Consider the following 22,791-nt stretch of genomic DNA (forward strand, 5'->3'; position numbering starts at 1 on the left):
GAAATTTTTCTATACCACATTTGATGATGATTGTTCTTAATTTATTGCAATATTTTCTTTCTCTTTATTCTGATTTTTCTGTTTACTCTTGTGATAAATCCATGTAATTCAAAAAGTAAAAATTACCCCAATTTTTATTATACTGACAAAGTCGCCATTAATGTATCATTTTATGTACATACACACGTTTTACGTTTTATTTACATGGACTTCTGTCAAAATTGCATACCTTTCTTTATGCTCATATAACCATACAAACATTCATATACATATATGGTGGGTGCAGGTGGGGGATTGGTCACTGATGGTTTTTTGAAACGGGTCATGTTACATATACCTGACTTTATCTTGCCTTTTTCTCACTTGACAACTCATCACTGGAGATCTTGATACTCATGGCCCCACACATGTTGACTTGCTCCACTCACTTAGTGACCTAAGCTCTGGGACTGATTTTCTCTTCGTCCCCATTGACATCTGCTCTCAGCTAACATTAATCCGAATGGATGTTAGGGTTGTGGTATGTACCTCTGTTGTATGTGGTCATATGTTTAGTTTTCAATATGTATCATTTTGACTTTTAGGAATAAAATGAGAACCAATGCAATTGTCCTGGCAGTCCCTAGAAGTCTAGGGACTTCTATCTATCACTTCTAGTCTAAAACTGTGTGATACACATCTTCCACTAGGCAGGCCTGGAAAAAAGAGCAGAAGGAAATGGACTCTTGCAGAAGCTGGTTGTATAACTCTCTTCCCCTTTCTACCTGTGTGGCCTTGAGCAAGTCTTTCAACTTTAGTGAACCTGCTTTCTTATCTGTACAAAGGACAGAGTAAGAATAGCGATGTTAATTCGGTGCTCTAGTGAGATAAATACCTATATTGCATTGTAAATAATTAAGCATGATCTAAATATTAACTATTATTAATATTATTTTATTTATTTTTTGAATGTCTATTGATTTTTGAGAGAGACAGAGACAGAGTGTGAGCAGGGGAGGGGCAGAGAGAAAGGAAGACAGAATCCGGAACAGGCTCCAGGCTCTGGGCTGTCAGCACAGAGCCAGACGGGGGGCTCGAACTCACAAACCATGAGATCATGACCTGAGCCGAAGTTGGCCGTTCAACCGACTGAGCCACCCAGGCGCCCCTGCTTTTAATTTTCTTGAAGGTCGTACTCACATCACCAGAAGGAGGGACGAAATAGATGCCACTTGAGTCGAATTTATAGTCTGGATTTTGAACTAATTCTGTGCTAAAGAATTTGTTTAGAATGCTACGCAGCGTGCGCCGGTCCCAGTCGTCGGTCACCCTGCCTCCGTAATTGCATTCCCCGGTCATGTACCGCAGAGCGTCATAAGGCAGTTCCTAGAATCGAGAGTTAAAGTCACTCAACAGCTAAGAGTTCTCAGCAGCAGGTTAAGCAGAGCTGTGGTTCCTGTTTGCACATGTTATTAAATGAAACTGCTTACAAAAATTTGTATTAAACACAATCTCCCTTTATATACCATTCTGCTAATTGTTGCAATTTCCTCCAGGGTCTTTGTCACCTTGTGTGGCTTGTCATTTTCATTCAGTCAATGCCGAAAACAGAATTCATCTAGTAACTTGTGCACTCACTCACTCAACCAACACTAATGGACCACCTACTACATGCCAGACACAAAAGGAGACCATAATTCCATCCTTGAAAATTTTGCATTGCTGAGTGACATTCAAAACAAATCCAATATAATTCAGAGATGATCAGTGTTAACTTCCTTCACCACTTTTTCAGATCCCTGCATACTTTGCCAATTGGAATCACTGTAGAAACAATTTTGCATATAATTTTCCACCACATCTCCTATTATGAGATACTTTTTACCATTTCATGAAGTACTCTTAAAATATTTTAATAACTATCTTTTATAGGGAACATTTCAGTTACTCCTAATTTTCTGTTTTCTGTTTCGTTAAATATACTTTTCTTAAAATTTTTAATGATTCTTAAATCTAGATTCTTGAAAAGGAAATTACTATATCAAAGGTAGGGAGCTGATAAAAAGCAATTGATTAATGTCACCAAACTGCTTTTCTGAACAGCTGCAGCAATCATGGGAATCAGTTTAAAAATTTTTGCTAATGGTTGCCCAAAGATAATTAATATTGTGTCAATTTGCATTTCTAGAATACCAGTGAAATTCATCATTTTTTCCTGTTTAATAACACTTGTTCTGTGAACTAGCCTTCTACCCATTTTTTTCAGTTAAACTTTTAATAGCTTTACTTGTATAAGCTGTTTTATAAGTTGTCCTTTTTAAACAAATTTGTGGAAATATTTTTTCCTTTTACTTTGTTTTTTCATAATATTCTCTGGTGTGAAGAATGTAAAAATGTTTATGAGTGCAAAAGTACTGATTGTTCATCTAGCAATTTCTTTTCTCCTCAGCATAAATACTTACACATCCACCAGCAGTATAGAGAATTCTATTTCTCACTGCTCTCAACAAAACTGAGCATTATCATTTAGAAGAAAAAGTTGACATTAGACAATAACATTGTTTTTAGGTTATTTTAAAAATATACATATTTTTATTTCAAAATAATCTCTACACCCAACAAGGGGCTTGAACTTACAACCCCAAAACAAGAGTCTCATGCTCTACCAACTGAGCCAGCCCATTTTTAAGTGCATTTTACTTTTTACTGTGATATAATTGACACAAACATCATATTAATTTGAAGTGTATAATGATTTGGTATTTGTATATATTGTGAAATGATCACCACAATGTGTATTTAACATGTCATTACACATGATTACATTTTTTCATAAGAACTTTTAAGATCTATTCTCAGCCGCTTTCAAATATGCAATACAGTATTATTAACTATAGTTACCACGCTGGACATTACATACATTGGGTTATATTTTTGACATTTACACTTTAAAAATATTTATTCAGCATTTGTATTTATTTTGAGATAGGGAGGGGCAAAGAGAGAGGGAGAGAGATAATCTTATGAACCCGTGGGATCATGACCTGAGCCAAAATCAAAAGTTGGATGCTCAACTGACTGAGCCACCCAGGTGTCCCCCTACTCTGTTCTTCTTTGTGTTTTCCTCATTTGAATGATTCTATTTATTATTATTATTATTGTTATTATAACGTCTTTACACAGATACTAAAACACTTGGTCAGATAAATTTTAGCTATCTCTTCAATTTTCTTTTCTTTTTATTTTTAAGATGTTTAATTGTTTATGGTATTTTTGATACAGCAATGTGTTTTTTTGCTTATTCAATTTAAATTCTGGTTGGTTAACAAACAGTGCAGTATTCGTTTCTGGAGTAGAATTCAGTGATTCATCACTTACATACAACGCCCAGTGCTCATCACAAGTACCCTTCTTAGTACCCATCACCCATCTAGCCTCTCACCGATCTCCCCTCAGCAACCCTGAGGAACAGCAACCCTGTTTGTTCTCTATCACTAAGAGTCTCTTATGGTTTCTTTCCCTCTCTTCTTTTTGCACCCCCTTTCCATATGTTCATGTGTTTTGTTTCTTAAATTCCACATATGAGTGAAATCACATGGCATTTGTCCTTCTCTGACATATTTTGCTTAGTGTAATACACTCTATTTCTATCCACATCATTGGAAATGGCAAAATGTCATTCTTTTTGAAGGCTGAGTAATATTCCATTGCATATACAGACTTTTTAAAAAAATTTTTAAAATGTTTTAAAAATTTACATCCAAGTTAGTTAGTATATAGTACAATGATTTTAAAAGCAGATTCCAGTGATTCATCTCCAGTGTTTTCCAGGGTGGCTGCACCAATTTGGATTCCCACCAGCAGTGTGAAAGTGTTCCTCTTTCTCTGCATCCTCACCAACATCTGCTGTTTCCTGGGTTATCGATTTTAGCCATTTTGACTGGTGTGAGGTAGTATCTCATTGTGGATTTGATTTGTATTTCCCTGATGATGAGTGATGTTGAGCATTTTTTCATGTGTCGGTTGGCCATCTGGATGTCTTCTTTGGAAAAGTATCTATTCATGTCTTTTGCCCGTTTCTTCACTGGGTTATTTGTTTTTTGGGTGTTGAGTTTGATAAGTTCTTTATAGATTTTGGATACTAACCCTTTATCTGATATGACATTTGCAAATATCTTCTCCCATTCTGTTGGTTGCCTTTTAGTTTTGCTGATTGTATCCTTAGCTGTGCAGCTTTTCATCTTGATGAGGTCCCAATAGTTCATTTTTGCTTTTGTTTCCCTTGCCTCCAGAGACGTGTTGAGTAAGAAGTTGCTGCGGCTGAGGTCAAAGAGGTATTTGCCTGTTTTCTCTTCGAGGATTTTGATGGCTTCCTGTCTTATGTTTAGGTCTTTCATCCATTCTATTTTTGTGTATGGTGTATGAAAGTGGTCCAGGTTCAACCTTCTGCATGTTATTGTTCAATTTTCCCAATACCTTCGTTGAAGAGACTGTCTTTATTCCATTGGCTATTCTTTCCTGCTTTGTCAAAGACTAGTTGGCCATATGTTTGTGGGCCATTTCTGGGTTCTCTATTCTGTTCCATTGATCTAAGTGTCTGTTTTTGTGCCATACCTTCTTGATGATTACAGCTTTGTAACATATCCTCAAATCTTCAAATTCAGGATTGTTTTGGGTATTCGGGGTCTTTTCTGGTTCCATACAAATTTTAGGATTATTTGTTCCAGCTTTGTGAAGAATGCTGGTGTTATTTTGATAGGGATTGCATTGAATATGTAGATTGCTTTGGGTAGTATCAGCATTTTAACAATATTTGTTCTTCCTATCCAGGAGCATGGAATCTTTTTCCTTTTTTTGTGTGTCTTCTTCAATTTCTTTCATAAGCTTTCTATTCTTTTCAGTGTATAGATTTTTCACCTATTTGGTTAGGTTTATTCCTAGGTATTTTATGGTTTTTGGTGCAATCATAAATGGGATCAATTCCTTGATTTCTCTTTCTGCTGCTTCATTATAGGTGTATAGGAATGCAACCAATTCTTGTGCATAGATTTCATATCCTGTGACTTTGCTGAATTCATGGATCAGTTCTAGTTTTTTGGTAGAATCTTTTGAGTATTCCGTGTAGAGTATTATATCATCTCTAAAGAGTGAAGGTTTAACATCTTCCTTGCTGATTTGGATGCCTTTCATTTCTTTGTGCTGATTGCTGAGGCTGGGACTTCCAATACTATGTTGAATAACAATGGTGAGAGTGGAAATCCCTGTAATGTTCCTGACCTTAGGGGGAAAAGCTCTCAGTTTTTCCCTATTGAGGATGATATTAATGGTGGGTCTTTCATACATGGCTTTTATGGTCTTGAGGTATGATATTTCTATCCCTACTTTCTTGAGGGATTTTATCAATAAACGATGCTGCATTTTGTCAAATGCTTTCTCTGCATCTATTGAGAGGGTCATGTGGTTCTTGTCCTTTCTTTTATTAATGTGATGTGTCACTTGGATTGATTTGCAGATATTGAACCAGCCCTGAACCCCAGGTATACATCACACTAGATTGTGGTGAGTAATTCTTTTAATGTATTGTTGGATATGGTTTGCTAGTTATCTTGTTGAGAATTTTTGCATCCATGTTAATCAGGGAAATTGGTCTGTAGTTCTCTTTTCTATTGGGGTCTCTGGTTTTGGAATCAAGGTAATGCTGGCCTTGCCTTGTAGAATGAGTTTGGAAGTTTTCCTTCCATTGCTATCTTTTGTCACAGCTTCATAAGGATAGGTGTTAACTCTTCTTTAAATGTTTGGTAGAATTCCCTGGAAAGCCATCCAGCCTTGGACTCTTTTTTTTTTTTGGGGGGGGGGGTAGATTTTTGATTACTAATTCAATTTCTTTACTGGTTATGTGTCTGTTCAAATTTTCTGTTTCTTCCTGTTTGAGTTTTTGTAGTTTGTTTCTAGGAATTTGTCCATTTCTTCCAGATTGCCCAATTTATTGGCATGTAATTGCTCATAACATCTCTTATTATCATTTGTATTTCTGCAGTGTTGGTTGTGATCTTTCCTCTTTCATTCTTGATTTTATTTATTTGGGTCCTTTCTCCTTTTTCTTTTTGATCAAACTAACCAGGGGTTCATCAATTTTGTTAATTCTTTCAAAGAACTAGCCCCTGGTTTCATTGATCTGTTCTACTGTTTTGTTTTTTTATTTTGTTTTTTTGGTTTCTATAGCATTGATTTCTGCTGTAATCTTTATTATTTCCTGTCTTTTGGGTTTTATTTGCTGTTCTTTTTCCAGCTCTTTAAGGTATAAAGTTAAGTTGTGTATCTGAGACCTTTCTTCCTTTTTTAGGAAGGTCTGGATTGCTATATACTTCCCTCTTATGACTGCTTTTGGCTGCATCCCTGAGGTTTTGGGCTGTGGTGTTATCATCTTCATCGGTTTCCATGTACTTTTTAATTTCCTCTTTAACTTCTTAGTTAACCCACTCATTCTTTAGTAGGATTTTCTTTAATCTCCAAGTACTCACTGTCTTTCCAAATTTTTTCTTTTGGTTGATTTCGAGTTTCATAGTGTTGTGGTCTGAAACTATGCACGGTATGATCTCAATCCTTTTGTACTTGTGGAGGCTGATTTGTGTCCCAGTATGTGATCTATTCTGGAGAATGCTCCATGTGCACTTGAGAAGAATGTATTCCATTGCTTTAGGATGAAATGTTCTGAATATATCTGTTAAGTCCATTTGGTCCAGGGTGCCATTCAAAGCCATTGTTTCCTTGTTTATTTTTTGTTTACATGATCTGTCCACTACTGTAAGTGGGGTGTCAAAGTACCCTACTATTATGGTATTATTGTCAATGAGTTTCTTTATGTTTGTGATTATTAAGTCCCTGGCTGTCATTTCTTCCTGTTCTTTTTTTGGGGGGTGAATTGCTTCTTTTTTTCATTTTGGAGGCAAAGAAATAATAAAATTAAAAATTAGAAACAACACAAAAAATCGAATAATGAAAGCTAGATCTTAAGTGTGTTTTGGCCTGGTTGTTGAAACAAGCTTGATATAATAGAGAAAAAAGGGAAAGAAAAGAAAAAAAAATAAAGAAAAAGAAAAAAACAAGAAAACATTTAAAAATTTTAAAAATGTATACAATAGAATAAAATAAAATGAAGAAAGTAAAATAGACTAAAAAAATTACCAAAAAATTAAAAAATATAGTAAAAAATTAAAAATATATATCTAAAAAGAGAAAACAAAAATAATTTTTCTGTATCCAAGAAAAAGAGAAAAAAAATGTTGAACCAGCGAACAGAATGAAATCTGAATGAAATTACATCCAGTTTCCCGTAGAAGTCGAATTATTAAGCACTTTATAGTCCATATACTAAGCAGGGGGAGAGACTTGTGGTGGTCCTCTAGGGCTTGGTTGGCGCAGGTGGATGGGGCTTGGTGTAACAACTCTGTTCTCCACCAGGTGGTGCTGCTTAGCTTACCGGGGCAGATCAGTGTATCTGCAGGTGCAGGAGAGGTGCAAATGGGGTCACCCAGCTTCCCAGTGTCCAGCATCAGAACTCTATGCTCTTACCGACCAGCCATCAGGCACCCCTCCTTTGTCTTCGCTTCTGTCCACTCCCCGCTTCTGTACTGTCTGTGACCAACCCGTCAGCTTGCCAGGTGGCACCTCTCCCAAATTTTATCTTGACAGGGTTGTGTTTCCAAACCCCTCACTTCTGAGGGTCCTGCAGCGTGGGCCTGCTCCAACCCTCTGGCAGAGGGTCTTGCCGAGCAATGGCTGGGTGCTGGCTTGCCCCTGGGAATGCTCATGAGACCGTGCTGCTGCAGAGACCCAGAGACTGTGTCCAGGTGCCAGCCTGTCCCAGAGAAAGTTCATGTGATTGTGTAGCAGCAGCAGTTCAGGGACTATGGTAAATCCCAACACATAACAGGTACCAGGCTTCATCACATCCTAGTGACCTTGTCTAACACCAGCAAACATTGCTGTTCTTCAGGGTCCACCTGGGACCTTTTCCCGTGGGGATGCTGCATGGCCTCTACCAAATGTTCTCCTGGTAGGGGAACCACCTCTCCCTGGGTGGCCCGAGGACCCCTTGGACCTCATCTCACTGCTCCTGGGGAATCACCCTTCCCATCAGAGCACCGCCAGGTATCGAGCTGCAGAATTTATGACGTTGCACTCCCCTGTTTATAGAGTCCTAATACTATTGAAACCCACCCCTCTCCCCCTTTCTCATTCAGACCCTTGTGCGTGTTTCCACTCTTTCTCTCTCTCTAGCTGCTTTTAGGGGGAGTGCTGTTCTTGTACTCTCACCCCTGTCTCTGACCTCTCTCTGCAAACAAAATCAGCCCCCTACCCTCTACAGCTTCTCTCTACCCCAGTTCACCTCTCCACACTGTGTACCCGCTGAGTTCTGTGGCCCAAGTTACACAGGTTGTTGCATTAATCCTTAGATCAATTTTCTAGGTGTGCAAAATGGTTTGTTGATGACCTAGATGCATTTTAGGGATGAGAGAAGCAGAGAACTTCCACGCTGCTCCACCATCTTGGCTCCTGCCCCTTCAAGATCAACATCTTCTCCATTCATCAGTCAATGGACATTTGGGCTCTCTTCCTGGTTTGGCTATTGTTGATAAGCAAGGTTTTAGAAGATAGCAATCTTTTACTTTGGGATTATTTCATCCTCTTTGTTCTTTCAGGCCCTTCTTGCCATTATCTGTTAAAAGTTAGAGTATCTATTCCACATTCCTGGGATCCCACTTTGAGGCATCTCTTCAATAGAAATAACAGCACTAAGGAAGAGTAGCTAGTAGGGGTTAGAGAGGGGAAATTTATCAAATTAGAGGTTGGAAATTATGAGACTTGTTATTTTTTAGAAGTGGAACAGAAGGCAGAGAATTCAGGAGAACAGGTTTCAGTGACCAAGACCTTGTAGAGAAATAAACAGAACCAGGAAGGAGAAGTCCAGCATGTTTTTGTCCTTATTGTGAGGGGAGTTTGATGAGACTACTTGGACTTACCTTGTTGACAGGTCCCCACCTCATAAAAATGAAACGTGGCAAGAAAACTCATTGACAAAGTAAATAGGTAGTGAATGAGGTAGACCAAAGGTGAACCACCTGGCCCCTGGGAGGGCTTCCTGATGCAGACATAAGATGAAGTCTAGAAGGGAAGAGTTTGGTTTATGTCAAAAGGGTTAAAACCTGTCAACATGCCTGCCAGCTAATGGGGAAGAAGATGTTGTTTCTCTCAGCAGCTTGATCACAACCAGGGCCAATCACATTGGGGTGTGCATTTTCCCAGGTGCCTGAGCACCCTGGTTGGGGTTGCAGAAATGATGGCAGTTGCTTCTGGGCCTATTGTTAGGAGGGTTGAGATCATGAATGGGGAGACAGTGTACATGGAAACAAACCCTAAAGTCAGCAACTTGTATGCAAAGGTGAACACAAAGTCGTCCATTTTAGCATTGCTTATTAGCAGAAAATAAAAAGGAAATAAAATTCTAGTAGTCAACAAAGACAAATGCTACGTAAGCAGCCATTAAACAAAGATCTCTATTGGGGCACCTGGGTGGCTCAGTTGGTTAAGGGCTGACTATGGCACAGGTCATGATCGAGCAGTTTGTGAATTTGAGTCCCACATCAGACTTTGCACTGACAGTGTGGAGCCTGATTGGGATTCTCTCCCTCCCTCTCTCTCTCTCTCTCTCTGCTCCTCCCGACTTGTGTGCTCTCTCTCAAAATAAATAAAATAAACTTTAAAAAAAAAAAAACCAAACATCTCTACTTTGGAAGTTGTCCATAATATTTTCAGAATGAAAAAAGCAAGCTGAAAGTGAGTATGCAAATATAATTATGTTTTTGAGAAAAAAAGCTTGTGTATATGTTGTGCTTATGTATACATGTATCTATACGTGTATAGGAAAACTTCTGTGCAGATATGTCCTAAGCTGGAAAATTAGTTGCTTTGCAGTAAGAGTAGGGTGAGAGAGAGAGGGTGGGCCTTACACACACACACACACACACACACACACACACACACACCCCTACCAAATCAAGAAAAACAAAGTAGTTGTCCATCTGCTAAGTAGATTACATGTAACTTTTACAGTTTAATTTTTGTTTCCTGTCTTTAATCCAACAAGAATTACACAGTATAAATAATCTAACTTTTTTCCAAGTAGCAAATAATCAATTATTCTATCATAAATTATTGAATACTTCTCCCATTTCCTATTCATTTAATTTTTAAAAAAATTTTAAAAGCTTATTTATTTCTGAGAGAGAGACAGCATGAGTTGGAGAGGGGCAGAGGGAGAGGGAGAAAGAGACAATATCAAGGAGTCTCAGTACTACCAGCACAGAGTCCAATGTGAGGCTTGAACTCACAAAACTATGAGATCATGACCTGAGCTGAAACCAAGTTGGGTGCCTAATTGACTGAGCCACCCAAGCGCCCCGGCCTATTCATTTTAAATGCTACAATTATGATGCTAAATTTCTAATGGTAGTAGTGTTGCCATTCTTACTGAGAGCTTAAAGATCTTTCCACTCATCATGGTTCATTTATAAAACAGACACTGAGCCATATACCACATATACATATTTAGGCACTAAGGAAAAAAGGGTAAACAAATCAAAGTCACCATACAGTCTAGTGGCTTACAGTCTGACAAAACGTGTTCCCCTTCTGAGCAAAATTCTGTAGTTCCCAGTGTCCTACATGTATCACCAGCTCTGTCAAGGCTACCAGAGCAAAATGGCGGTGGGTACCCATGTTTCTGGCTATTCGGCTAGAGTATGTCAGGGAAAGGATAACAGTAGATCATGAAGGGCCAAAAAAAATATGGAATCATCTCCTGCTTTTATATGTGCTCACCTACAATGATAAGGATTCTCGACACAATGCTGGACAAAGTGACCCTCAGCCAAAATGGCATGTAGAAATGTGCCAACAGGGAGGCACACTGGGCTCCTGAGTCTGAGATGGTTATTCAAGAAACACTCCCAAAAGTAGACAAAGATTGGGCATAGGAAAGCGCACTCAGAGCAAAGGAAAATATATGCCAAGGCTCAGAGATGTGAACGAGCACATCACGCAGACAGAAAAGCAAGTAGACTGTGGGCATGCAGTATAGCAGCCCCCCCGCCCCACCTTATCCTTGGAAGAGGTGTTGCCAGGTACCCAATGGATGCTTGAAAGCACAGAGAGCTGTTTTGTCCTATATATACATACCGATGACAAAGTCTAATTTATAAATTAGGCACAGTAAGAGACTAACAACAATAACTCATAATAACTAATAATGAAATAGAACAATTAGAACAATATACTATAATAAAAGTCAAGTGAATGTGGTCTCTTTCAAAATATAGCACTGTATTCACCCTTCCTCTTGTAATGATGTGAGATGGTAAAATGCTTACGTGACAAAACAAAGTAGGATGAATGATGTAGGCATTGTGACATAGCATTAGGCTACTACTGACCTGCTGATAATATGTCGGAAGAGGATCATCAGCTTCCAGACCGCACTAGACCGCAGGTGACTAAAATTGAGGAACGCAAACCATGGATAAGAGGGGTCTGTTTTTAGGGCATGGGGTAGAGCAGGAAGGAGGGGAGTGGAGGGAGGTAGGGCGTGCTTAAGGAGGGATAAGGAATAACTGAGTGCCAATGACTCCCAGATTTCTAGCTTGAGTTTGGGTGGGAGGTGGTTCTATTATTTTGATGCAGCCAGAGAAAAGAAAATGGGGAAGGGGAACAGTAGTATTCTGTAAGATAATCATTCCCTATTCTGTTGCTTTTCCAAAGTTTTCCCTACACCTTGATCTGTTTTCTCTCCAACCATTGATTTTGGGTGCTCACCAACAGTCCTTAGTTCTCTTCTTAGGTTACAAGACCTCCCTTTGAAATCTCAGGTATTCTCAAGTTTCTCTTAACACTTTACCAATTCATAAATTTCTGGATTTTGTTCACTTTCTTCTCTTGGGGTTTTTATCTGTATGCCAAGAGCTTAGTAGATATACTTCCAGGATGTATAAAATTTAAGAGAATGAATTAATTACCCCTTTCACCATCCCCATTCCACTAATCCACCTGCTGTATACCTATTATCTTCCTGGGACTACTCCCTGTCTGGATTAATGAAAGGTACCTCCACCTCTCCAGACCAGAAAATTAACATCAATCAAGACTTCTTCTCCCTTTGCCATTTAATATCTAAGTCATTTAAACCCTTTTTCCTACATATCTATTGTATCTCTACAATGTTCCTCATCCCAGCTCAAATGCTTTAATTTAAATTCTTATCGTTTCTTGCCTGGGTCATCATGATGGTCTCCTGCATTAGTTTCCTGGGGCTGCTGACAGTTGGCTTAAAATAAGAGAAATTTATTGTCTGATAGTTCTGGAGGCTAGAAGTTTGAAATCAAGGTGTTGGCAAAGCCATGCTCCTTCAAAGCTTCTAAGAGGATCCTTCTCTGCCTTTTCCAGTTTCTGGTAGCTCCAGGTAAGTGATTTTCTAAAATGCAAATATTCTTCTAAAAGCACACCAATAATAATAGAATAACTCCCAAATCAGTTTGCATTTCATATAAGTATGCTCCAGATCCCTTATCATTAACCAAACCTTTTCACTTATTTGACCCTTTTTAGAATCTTTTATGGTTCCTTCACCCTGAAAACCTCTATGCACTCAGTCCTGGGTACCTCTTCCTCTGTAGGAACCTAATCACATCCAGCCGAGTTGCTTACCTCCTTGTTTATGTCTCCGTCTTTAAACAGTTAAGATGACCAAATATACTACTGTCCAAACTGGAACACTTTGAGAGTGATCATGGGCATTAGAGAATTAGTATTATATAATTTAAAAATGGTATATTGGCAGATCTAGTTTAGTGTATCGGTAGGCCCCTGAGTAGTTCTACTCAAACATTGTTTTCAAAGTAAGATTATTTCTGAAAATAATTAGGAAATGGAAGCAAAAAAAAATTATGATTATCCTGAGAGTATATGCAGAACATACTTTTCTTGCTATATATTCACACACTTTAACTTCTTAGATACATCTGTTTCAGATAACATCTCTGATAGTTTCCCAAAGAATGTAATTTTCAATATGGTCTCACTGCTTTTAATCTCTATAATATTCTACAGAGCTTCACTTAATGGTTACTAAATTTTAAATTGCTGCCATTTTTAACTGACTCTTCACTACCGACTATCATATTTTAAGTTAGGATATACTCTACAGGTGCTTGAACAAATTGCTACAGATGCTTGAACAAATTGCTAAATGAACTAGAGAGAGCCCCCTCCTTCTTATTTTTTGTCTTGAAAAGTATAATTATCTTAGGTCAAATACTTCTGCAGGCACTGTATCACTGTATTTTGGTCTCCATTCTTAGTATCTTTTTTTATATATAAATATTCCTACGAGACAGAAATTCATCAAATTCATGCTTCTTTTTAAGTGCTTTCCCAATTTTAAATTGCTGCAAAGTCAAAGGCCTCTCACTCATTTTATTTGAGTACAGAATAGGAATCTGTCCAATATAACACAGATCAAAGATCCTTCACCTAAGTTTAGATATGTCATGTGAGCTCTTGATATCTGTTTTTTCTTTGCTTTTGTAGAGACAGAATTCAATACCTTCCTGTTTATAGGTTTAAAAAAAAAAATAATCCCAAGTTACTAAAAGTTTCACAAAGTCAGTTTTTTGTATACTTTGAGATTGATTGATCTAAAATTTTCCAACTAATTTAGAACAAACTTCTAACTAAACTTGGAGGAATTTGCCTCAAAAAACGTCATATCTTGCAGGACACTTGGATTGGTTTAACAAGCAGTGCTTCAGAGTTGCAAACATGTTAAAAAGCCAACTGATAGTCAAGTAGCAAAAAGATAATATGGGTAGTGTGTGTGTGTGTGTGTGTGTGTGTGTGTGTGTGTGTGAAAGAGAGAGAGAGAGAGAGAGAGGCAGACAGACAGAAAGAGAGAGAACTGTAGGGGCTGAAATGTGGTTGATATGATATGAAGCCATTTGGCTTCCTCTCAAAATCTACATACCTCAGGTAAACATCAATGACCGAAAGAATTTGTTTCCTCCTGACAAATGGCTCAAATTCTACAATAGCACAGTAAAATTTCCCTAAAAATAAAGCCACGCTCCAGAATAGAAGGAAATTCATCTGTATTTTCATTTTGGAGCCTGGTTGATGTATGTTCTTCTCAGATCCTTTTCAATATAACACAATCACTTCGCAGATTCCTACAGGTGTGTACATGTCAAAAATAAATGATAAAATATAGGTTCCTACTGGGCGTACCAAGTGTCCTAACTACCTACTCTAGCGTTATGATAGCCTGTCATAACAAAGTGCTACCTAATAAGCGGTTGGGAAGTATTCTGCTATTTATTTTATAAGGGTGTGAATTAATCAGAATTTCCCGCTTACTATTACAAACACTTACAACACGATAGAGGGCAAAATAGGTGACATCCTTGCTGTGCTTTTTACGATACCTCATACTGGTTCAGGAACATGTGGAGTTGCTGTACACTTATTCTTAGGTCAGTCTCATTGAACTCATAAGGAATATTCCACCCCAGGGGTCCAAATTTCCGTCTCTCTTGGACCAAAGCATGAAAGAAGCAGAGGCCATAAAGTAATTTCTTGAATTCTTCCTGTAACGAGAAGAAACGGTGCCACATGACATCCCCCGTCCCCAACGTTACATTATACCTACCATATTTTAAAATGAAATTAATTAATTCTTTTTGTTTATAAGTATATCCACCCCAAAGTATACTAAAACAGAATTAACTACCATAGGCTATTTAGGCAAAAATATGCTCATTTGTACACATGTCCAGTTGACAGACACAGCTATGAGCACCAGGTTTTAGGGAGTATAGTAAGCTTGTCTATTTAATGTAACCGTATAGGATTCTGGAGGTTCCAACTGAAACATCATGAGGTAAGAAAAATTAATTCTAAATGGGTGATCCCAGACCACCATGGAGATATTTCAAAGAAGACAGTTCAAACCGATTAAGCAGCTCTACAAGAAGGACTTCCGGATTGAAACTTTGGACAGCTTCATGACTTTTCTAGTTACTCTGAGGCAAGAAGAAGGCTTACAGTTACTTTCAATGGCAAAGCCAGCCTTGAATCAGAAATCAGAAAGTATGATGCACCCTCCACAAGACTGTTACAAAATGGTCAAAATAGAGCTTGAGAGAGAATTGGTAAAGATTTCCTTGGAAAGAGCAGCTGCTGTGCTGGGAGCCCTCTTGCCCCCATCCCAGAGGGAGAAAGGAGCATGGGATGTATCTTCTTAGTCCAAGCTAGTGAGAAGGAATTAATGGGGCTGCTCAGAGAGCTGATGCATGTTCCTTGCAGCGGTGGTAGAGTGGAAAAGTGCACAACTTATGACAGAAAGAGTAGAACAGTCTATGGCCACAGGGTAGTGGATCAGGAGAGGGAAATCAGAGCCCTGCTTCCAACAGTGGGCCAACCCAGCCTGGATCCCAATGAGCAGATGGGGCGCTGGATTAAGAATGTCAGCCAGGGCCCACTTTAAGCATTTCTTGGTCAAGATGACTTATGTTACAGGGTGAGGAAATCCCGACAGTAAGAGCCTGTACGAAGTGAATGGCGAGACCCAACAGCTGAGGGGGGCATGAGCAGTCAGCTGACGGATGGAGTCACAGTCAGAGGAGTCCAGAAGGGGAGTCCAAGGAGAACCCATGAAAAGACTCACAAGAGAAAACTTGAGATTTAAACCCCTGCCAAGCCCAGAGAGCTCCAAGCAAAAGCAGCCCAGGACCAGAAGTTCCACTCTGCCCTGCCTTGCGGTTGTACACTCTCCAAACTGAGTGGTCAGGCTCAGCAGCCATCATTACAAAAAGAAAGATGCCAACTCCATCCTTCTCCCCAGTGGCATGAAGCCGACTGACTACAGGTCCTAGGTAAGTTTCTGGAGAGTTGAAGCCTCTATTTTAAATAAAAGCGAAGTACTGATTGACATATTACATTGCACTTTCTGATTCTGGAATCCAGGCTGGATTTACAAGTTAAAATGACTGTAGGTCATTTCATTACCTGACAGTAACCAGAAAAATTGTGATGGTGCCCAAAGTTTTGTCCAAGGGCAGGTGGAAGTTTCCCCTGTGGAATAAACTCAAAGGGGGAGTGGAGACAAAACCCAAGTAGCATCAGTTTAATCAGAGAGGTGGGAAAAGGCAAAGTGACACATGCTGTCTGCATTCGGGAACTACTTTAGATCCATTACAGAACAGAACAAGTTGGCAAGTGTGATGATGTGGGAGCCAGGCGCTCAGCACAGAGGCAGTGGCATGCGCGTATGGAATGAGGAAAAGTAAGCAAGAACCCTGGGTGGATGGACTGAAGTTGGCTATACATTACAAACTCATTACCTCTAGAATATGTGAATGAGTATGTATGTGTACATGTACTTATCTGGATGCACACATATACTCGTCTATATGTGTATGCATGTGAGTGTGAGAGTACACGCATATTTCTAAGTTTTCTCCCCTGAAAGGACCAAGAACCAAAACAAGGCAGTAGCACCCAGATCTAGGTCTCTAGAACCAGGACTCCACAGAAAAATGGCTGGTTCCAGGGTTGAACAATGGATGAGCTTGCAGCATCTGGTGCCAGAAAGTAAGAGAGCTAAGTAATAATAATAACAACAGCAATAATAATAATAATAATAATAATAATAATAAATGATGGGACCTAGAACGAAGTACAGAGGAGCCAGCTTGCAGGTGCTCCCACTGACCAAATCTGGGACAATTTGAGCAAAAGACTTAAGGATAGTAATGCATTGTAAACCACTGGGGGGAAAAAAACCCCAAGGAATTCCCAAGTCCATCCCAAAAACACATAAGTAAAGGGAGAGATGGGAAAGCTGTTGTGGACTCTAGAGTGGCAGGGGTCAAATACGGCGGGAGTGCTGGAGTTGGAATTATCACGGGAAATAACTTGATCAGGCAAGATACATCAGTGGCTACTAAATCTGGGCTGGGGTGGATGTTGCTGAAGAACAGGATATTGGCATGGCCGTGAAATGTCTCCCTGCCTGACGATTAGTTCCAAGGGGTAAGGCAGTAATTACACGTTGAAGAAATCAGACAACACTCTGTCTGGGAGATCAAAATTTATACCAACAGTGAGGGATAAATGATATCGTGCACCTCCTAATGTGATACTCTGAGGACACAATTTCACTAATGTGGTGTTTTGGCTAAAAATGCATAACTTGAATCTAATAATGAGTAAATATCAGCCCCCAATGAGAAATGTTCCATTAAAAAGACAAGAGGAGACAAATTCTTCAGAAATGTCAATGTCATCCAAGGCAAAGGCTAGGGCAATGTTCAAGATAAAAGGAGGCAAAGAGACGTGGCGACTAAATGCAATTCTAACCCTAGACCAGTCTGTAGTGAACAGGGAAGATGCTCTAAGGGACACGACTGAATCAACAGACAAATTTGGAACACAAACAGTAAATTAGATAAAATAGTGTATCCTTGCTAAATCCATTAAACTAATAATGGTACTAGGGTAAGATAATCTCTCTATTCTTAAGAAATATACATCAAAGTGTTTATTTAGGAGTAAAGGGTTGTGATATGTCTAACTTACACACAAAAGCTATATTAACAGGAGGTGAATGTGGGTTCAGGGCACAGGGGTGTTCTCTGTACTATTTTTATACTTGCCACTTTTCTGTAAGTTTAAAATTATTTCCAAATAAAAAGTTAAAGCAAAAATTATGATGTGCTCTTTTGGCACTTGAGGAGATTTGGCTTTTAGTTTGGATTGTGCTTCATAAACGCCTAGACTTCCAATATGTGTGACTTCCACTGGAGAGATCTTTGGATCTAGAAGAAAGGGAGTAAGATTTTGCCAAAGGGCTTCTGTCCAGCCTATCCCATGCAGACATACCCTTACCACCTACCTGCAAGCAACCTGCTCTCCTCTGGGCCTTATCAATGTGAAAGCTACTCCTACAGCAGGTCTTAGAAGCTTAGGCTAAGGTGTGACTTAGTTTTAAACATAGATGCTTGCTTTATTTTAGTACCCAAGACTTCAACGAAAGTGTTTCCTTATTTTTAATGTTTTCTTTTGATGTGTACTTAAAACATATTCCGATACCAAAAGTGTGAGCTCTTTAATGGCAGAAACTTACCGAGGTTCATAACCCCTCTTAAAAAGAAAACCCTTCCATTTTTAATTATGGTAAAATGCTGTGAAACAATTTTAGGTCACAGACATTCACACGCAGAATTCTAATCATGAAAGCAGTGGGCGGTTTCCCTGCTTGCCTGGTGACGCTGAAAGAGACCCTTATGAGTCCCATCCATCAAGGAGTAAAATCATTTTGGTCCTCATTATAGTTATATGGAGGAAATATTTTTATGTTTTAATTTAAAGATATCGCTCCAAATAGCACAGGGCTCAGTTAATATCCTGAAACAAGATTCTCCAACCTTGCAGATTTGTACTGGGAATGGCTTACAGCTGACTTTCTCAATAGAGAGCTACATTATTAATGACGCCCCAGAAGATCTCAGCTGAGCAGAAATGAAGCTGGTGGTAAAATTAAAATAAAATATTAATACAATTGACTTCAGCACAGTCAATAATCAGTAATCAAAACCAACCGCACTGCAGGGCAGGAGGCCTATTTAATTTGTAGTTTTACTCAGCCACACACATTCGTGATCACCAGGGGCCACTTGAAATGCTTCACAGGGCTGAGGTAACAAGACTTAGCCATTACTAACAGGCTTTTTGCAGCTGCCAAAGAACTCAGGGTCAGAGATCGGGTCCATGAGGTATGATCGAATGATATTAGCCCGTAAACCTTTCGGTGCCTCATTGGTCATTTTCACCCCATTCTGCAGTACGGACACGGGGAAGTTTGGTGACGGGTAACTTGTCAGCCAAATGCGGAAATCTGGATGCGTCGATTCTGGGCTTAACTCCTGCAAAAAAAGAAAATTAGACACAAATGGGTGTCTAAAATCCAAGGAAACTCTCCACATCATATGTGCATGGGATGGCCTGGAGGTGGGAGGAAGCATCTTTACAAATAGAGCCTACTGCTGCAATTCAAGGCAAAGGTCTTAAAATCTGATTCTGCCCCTGAAACAACACACTTCGTTGAGAAGGCCCGGACTGTTGCCGTCCTTCTTGAAAATTTAAATCACAGGACTATAAAGTTCTCAGAGGTATTATAGAATTTAGAGTTGGTCGCAATAGAGACTAAGACATTCCCCCCAAAATCTCATATCTTAACTGATGTGCTGAAATATTTATAGATATAATTCTCTGCCCAAGAGCCTGATTAAGAATAATCCATTCTTCTTGCCGTAGCCAGGTTGTGAGAATGAGCAACATCAGTCAATATTAAACCAAGTGAGATGAAAAGAAAAAAAGAGCATTTTGAAAGGTGAAGTATTAAATATCACTATTAGCTATATTTTCTTAAAGGGATATTCAAGTTGGTGCAAGGGAGGATAAGAGAACACTCACTTAGCACTGTCTTAAAGGCTGTATAGGCTAGGAATGATTACCATGGGCCGTTCCCCCCTTCCTGTTCAGTCCTGCTCTCTATTGCTACCTCCTTCGATTGTCCATATCAGTAGTACCTTAAGCTGCAATTCTTTATCAATAAAACATTTTTTGAGCACTCATGTGGTCAACGGGTGAGGGTGAATTAGGAAGGATGCAAAGATGCCTCTGTTATTTAGCAACAACAGTGGAGAGAGAGGGCAACGTTTTTCCCTCGTACCAGCTGCCCTATGCCCAGTGACTTCAGCAACGTGACTCATGGGACTTTGGGCTAGGTTTGCCAGCCATCAGGGACAGCTCTTCTCTCTTATGTGATTCTAATGGGTATATATGACACAGTTCAACAGGAATGGCCTAGAGGGGAAGATGGCGGTAGGAGGACGCTGAACTCACCGCGTCCTGCGGATCACTTAGATTCCACCCACAGCTGCCTAAATAACCCAGAAAACCACCAGAAGACTAGCAAAATGGATTCTCCAGAGCCAAGCAGAGACAAGAGGCCCACGGAAGAGGGTAGGAAGGGCAGATAGGTGGTGCGCACTCCACGGACTGGCGGGAGGGAGCCGGGGCAGAGGGGCAGCCCTCCGGCAAAGCAGAGCCTCCGAGTGTGGCTGGCAAAAGTGGAGGGGCCAGACAGAGTGTGTTCACAGCAAGCGGGACTTAACATCTGGAAGGTCATAAGTTAACAGCTCTGCTCAGAGAGCGGGAAGGCTGGAGGACAACGGGAGGGAGAGCTGTTGAGCCACGGACGGCAGAGCTCAGCTTGGCGGGGAACAAAGGCGCTCGCCAGCGCCATCTCCCTCGCCCATCCCCCAGCCAAAATCCCAAAGGGAACCAGTTCCTGCCAGGGAACTTGCTTGCACCGCACAAACACCTAACGCTGTGCTTCTGCAGATCCATCCCTCTGGCAGGTCTGACTCCTTCCCGGTGCCGCAGGGCCCCTCCCGAAGCAGATCACCGAAGGAGAAGAGAGCTAAGCCTACCCCTCCTGCCCCCGTGCACCTTGCCGACCGACCCCAGCTAATACGCCAGATCCCCAGCACCACAAGCCTGGCAGTGTGCAAGTAGCCCAGACAGGCCATGCCACCCCACAGTGAATCCCGCCCCTAGGAGAGGGGAAGAGAAGGCACACACCAGTCTGACTGTGGCCCCAGCGGTGGGCTAGGGGCAGATATCAGGTCTGACTGTGGCCCTGCCCACCAATGCAAGTTATGTAAGACAGTACAGGGCAAGTGCCCCGCAGTTCTGCACCACTCCAGGGACTATCCAAAATGACGGAAGAATTCCCCTCAGAAGAATCTCCAGGAAATAACAACAGCTAATGAACTGATCAAAAAGGATTTAAACAATATAACAGAAAGTGAATTTAGAATAATAGTCATAAAATTAATCGCTGGGCTTGAAAACAGTATAAAGGACAGCAGAGAATCTATTGCTACAGAGATCAAGGGACTAAGGAACAGCCAGGAGGAGCTAAAAAATGCTATTAATGAGCTGCAAAATAAAATGGAGACAACCACAGCTCGGATTGAAGAGGCAGAGGAGAGAATAGGTGAACTAGAAGATACAATTATGGAAAAAGGAGAAGCTGAGAAAAAGAGAGATAAAAAAAAATCCAGGAGTATGAGAGGAAAATTAGAGAATTAAGTGATGCACTAAAGAGAAATAATCTACACATAATTGGTATTCCAGAGGAGGAAGAGAGAGGGAAAGGTGCTGAAGGGGTACTTGAAGAAATCATAGCTGAGAACTTCCCTGATTTGGGGAAGGAAAAAGGCATTGAAATCCAAGAGGCACAAACTCCCTTCAGACGTAACTTGAATCGATCTTCTGCACGACATATCATAGTGAAACTGGCAAAATACAAGGATAAAGAGAAAATTCTGAAAGCAGCTAGGGATAAATGTGCTCTAACATGTAAAGGTTGACCTATAAGACTCGTGACCAATCTACTGAAACTTGGCAGGCCAGAAAGGAATGGCAGGAGATCTTCAATGTGATGAACAGAAAAAATATGCAGCCGAGAATCCTTCATCCAGCAAGTCTGTCATTTAGAATAGAAGGAGAGATAAAGGTCTTCCCAAACAAACAAAAACTGAAGGAATTCGTCACCACTAAACCAGCCCTACAAGAGATCCTAAGGGGGATCCTGTGAGACAAAGTAACAGAGACATTGCTACAAGCATGAAACCTACGGACATCACAATGACTCTAAACCCATATCTTTCTATAATAACACTGAATGTAAATGGACTAAATGTGCCGACCAAAAGACATAGGGTATCAGAATAAAAAAACAAGACCCATCTATTTTCTGTCTACAAGAGACTCATTTTAGACCTGAGGACACCTGCAGATTGAGAGTGAGGGGATGGAGAACTATTTATCATGCTATTGGAAGTCAAAAGAAAGCTGGAGTAGCCATACTTATATCAGACAAACTAGACTTTAAATTAAAGGCTGTAACAAGAGATGAAGAAGGGAATTATATAATAATCACAGGGTCTATCCATCAGGAAGAGCTAACAATTATAAATGTCTATGCGCCAAATATAGGAGCCCCCAAATATATAAAACAATTACTCACAGACATAAGCAACCTTATTGATAAGAATGTGGTAATTGCAGGGAACTTTAACACCCCACTTACAGAAATGGATAGATCATCTAGACACACGGTCAATAAAGAAACAAGGGCCCTGAATGATACATTGGATCAGATGGACTTGACAGATATATTTAGAACTCTGCATCCCAAAGCAACAGAATATACTTTCTTCTCGAGTGCGCATGGAACATTCTCCAAGATAGATCACATTCTGGGTCACAAAACAGCCCTTCATAAGTATACAAGAACTGAAATCATACCATGCATACTTTCAGACCACAAGGCTATGAAGCTTGAAATCAACCACAGGAAAAAGTCTGGAAAACCTCCAAAAGTGTGGAGGCTAAGAACACCCTACTAAAGAATGAGTGGGTCAACCAGCCAATTAGAGAAGAAATTAAAAAATATATGGAAACAAACGAAAATGAAAATACAACAATCCAAATGCTTTGGGACACAGCGAAGGCAGTCCTGAGAGGAAAATACATTGCAATCCAGTCCTATCTCAAGAAACAAGAAAAATCCCAAATACAAAATCTAACAGCACACCTAAAGGAAATAGAAGCAGAACAGCAAAGACACCC

At 39.9% G+C, this 22,791-nt stretch overlaps 1 protein-coding gene across 2 annotated transcripts in view; it reads right to left on the bottom strand.

Moving 5' to 3' along the window:
- DNAH7 (dynein axonemal heavy chain 7) overlaps positions 1-22,791 on the bottom strand; it is a 261,805-nt gene that overhangs the window by 18,406 nt on the left and 220,608 nt on the right. For both annotated transcript variants that reach the window (XM_042949526.1, XM_042949525.1), the window contains 3 exons: positions 18,810-19,010; positions 14,511-14,672; positions 1,180-1,365 (listed from right to left, as the gene is read on the bottom strand). In XM_042949526.1, coding sequence (XP_042805460.1) covers positions 1,180-1,365; positions 14,511-14,672; positions 18,810-19,010 — 549 coding nt within the window. The remainder of the gene's footprint in view (positions 1-1,179; positions 1,366-14,510; positions 14,673-18,809; positions 19,011-22,791) is intronic.

The sequence above is a fragment of the Panthera leo genome, chromosome C1 (genome assembly GCF_018350215.1).
Source record: "Panthera leo isolate Ple1 chromosome C1, P.leo_Ple1_pat1.1, whole genome shotgun sequence".
Lineage (NCBI taxonomy): Eukaryota > Metazoa > Chordata > Mammalia > Carnivora > Felidae > Panthera > Panthera leo.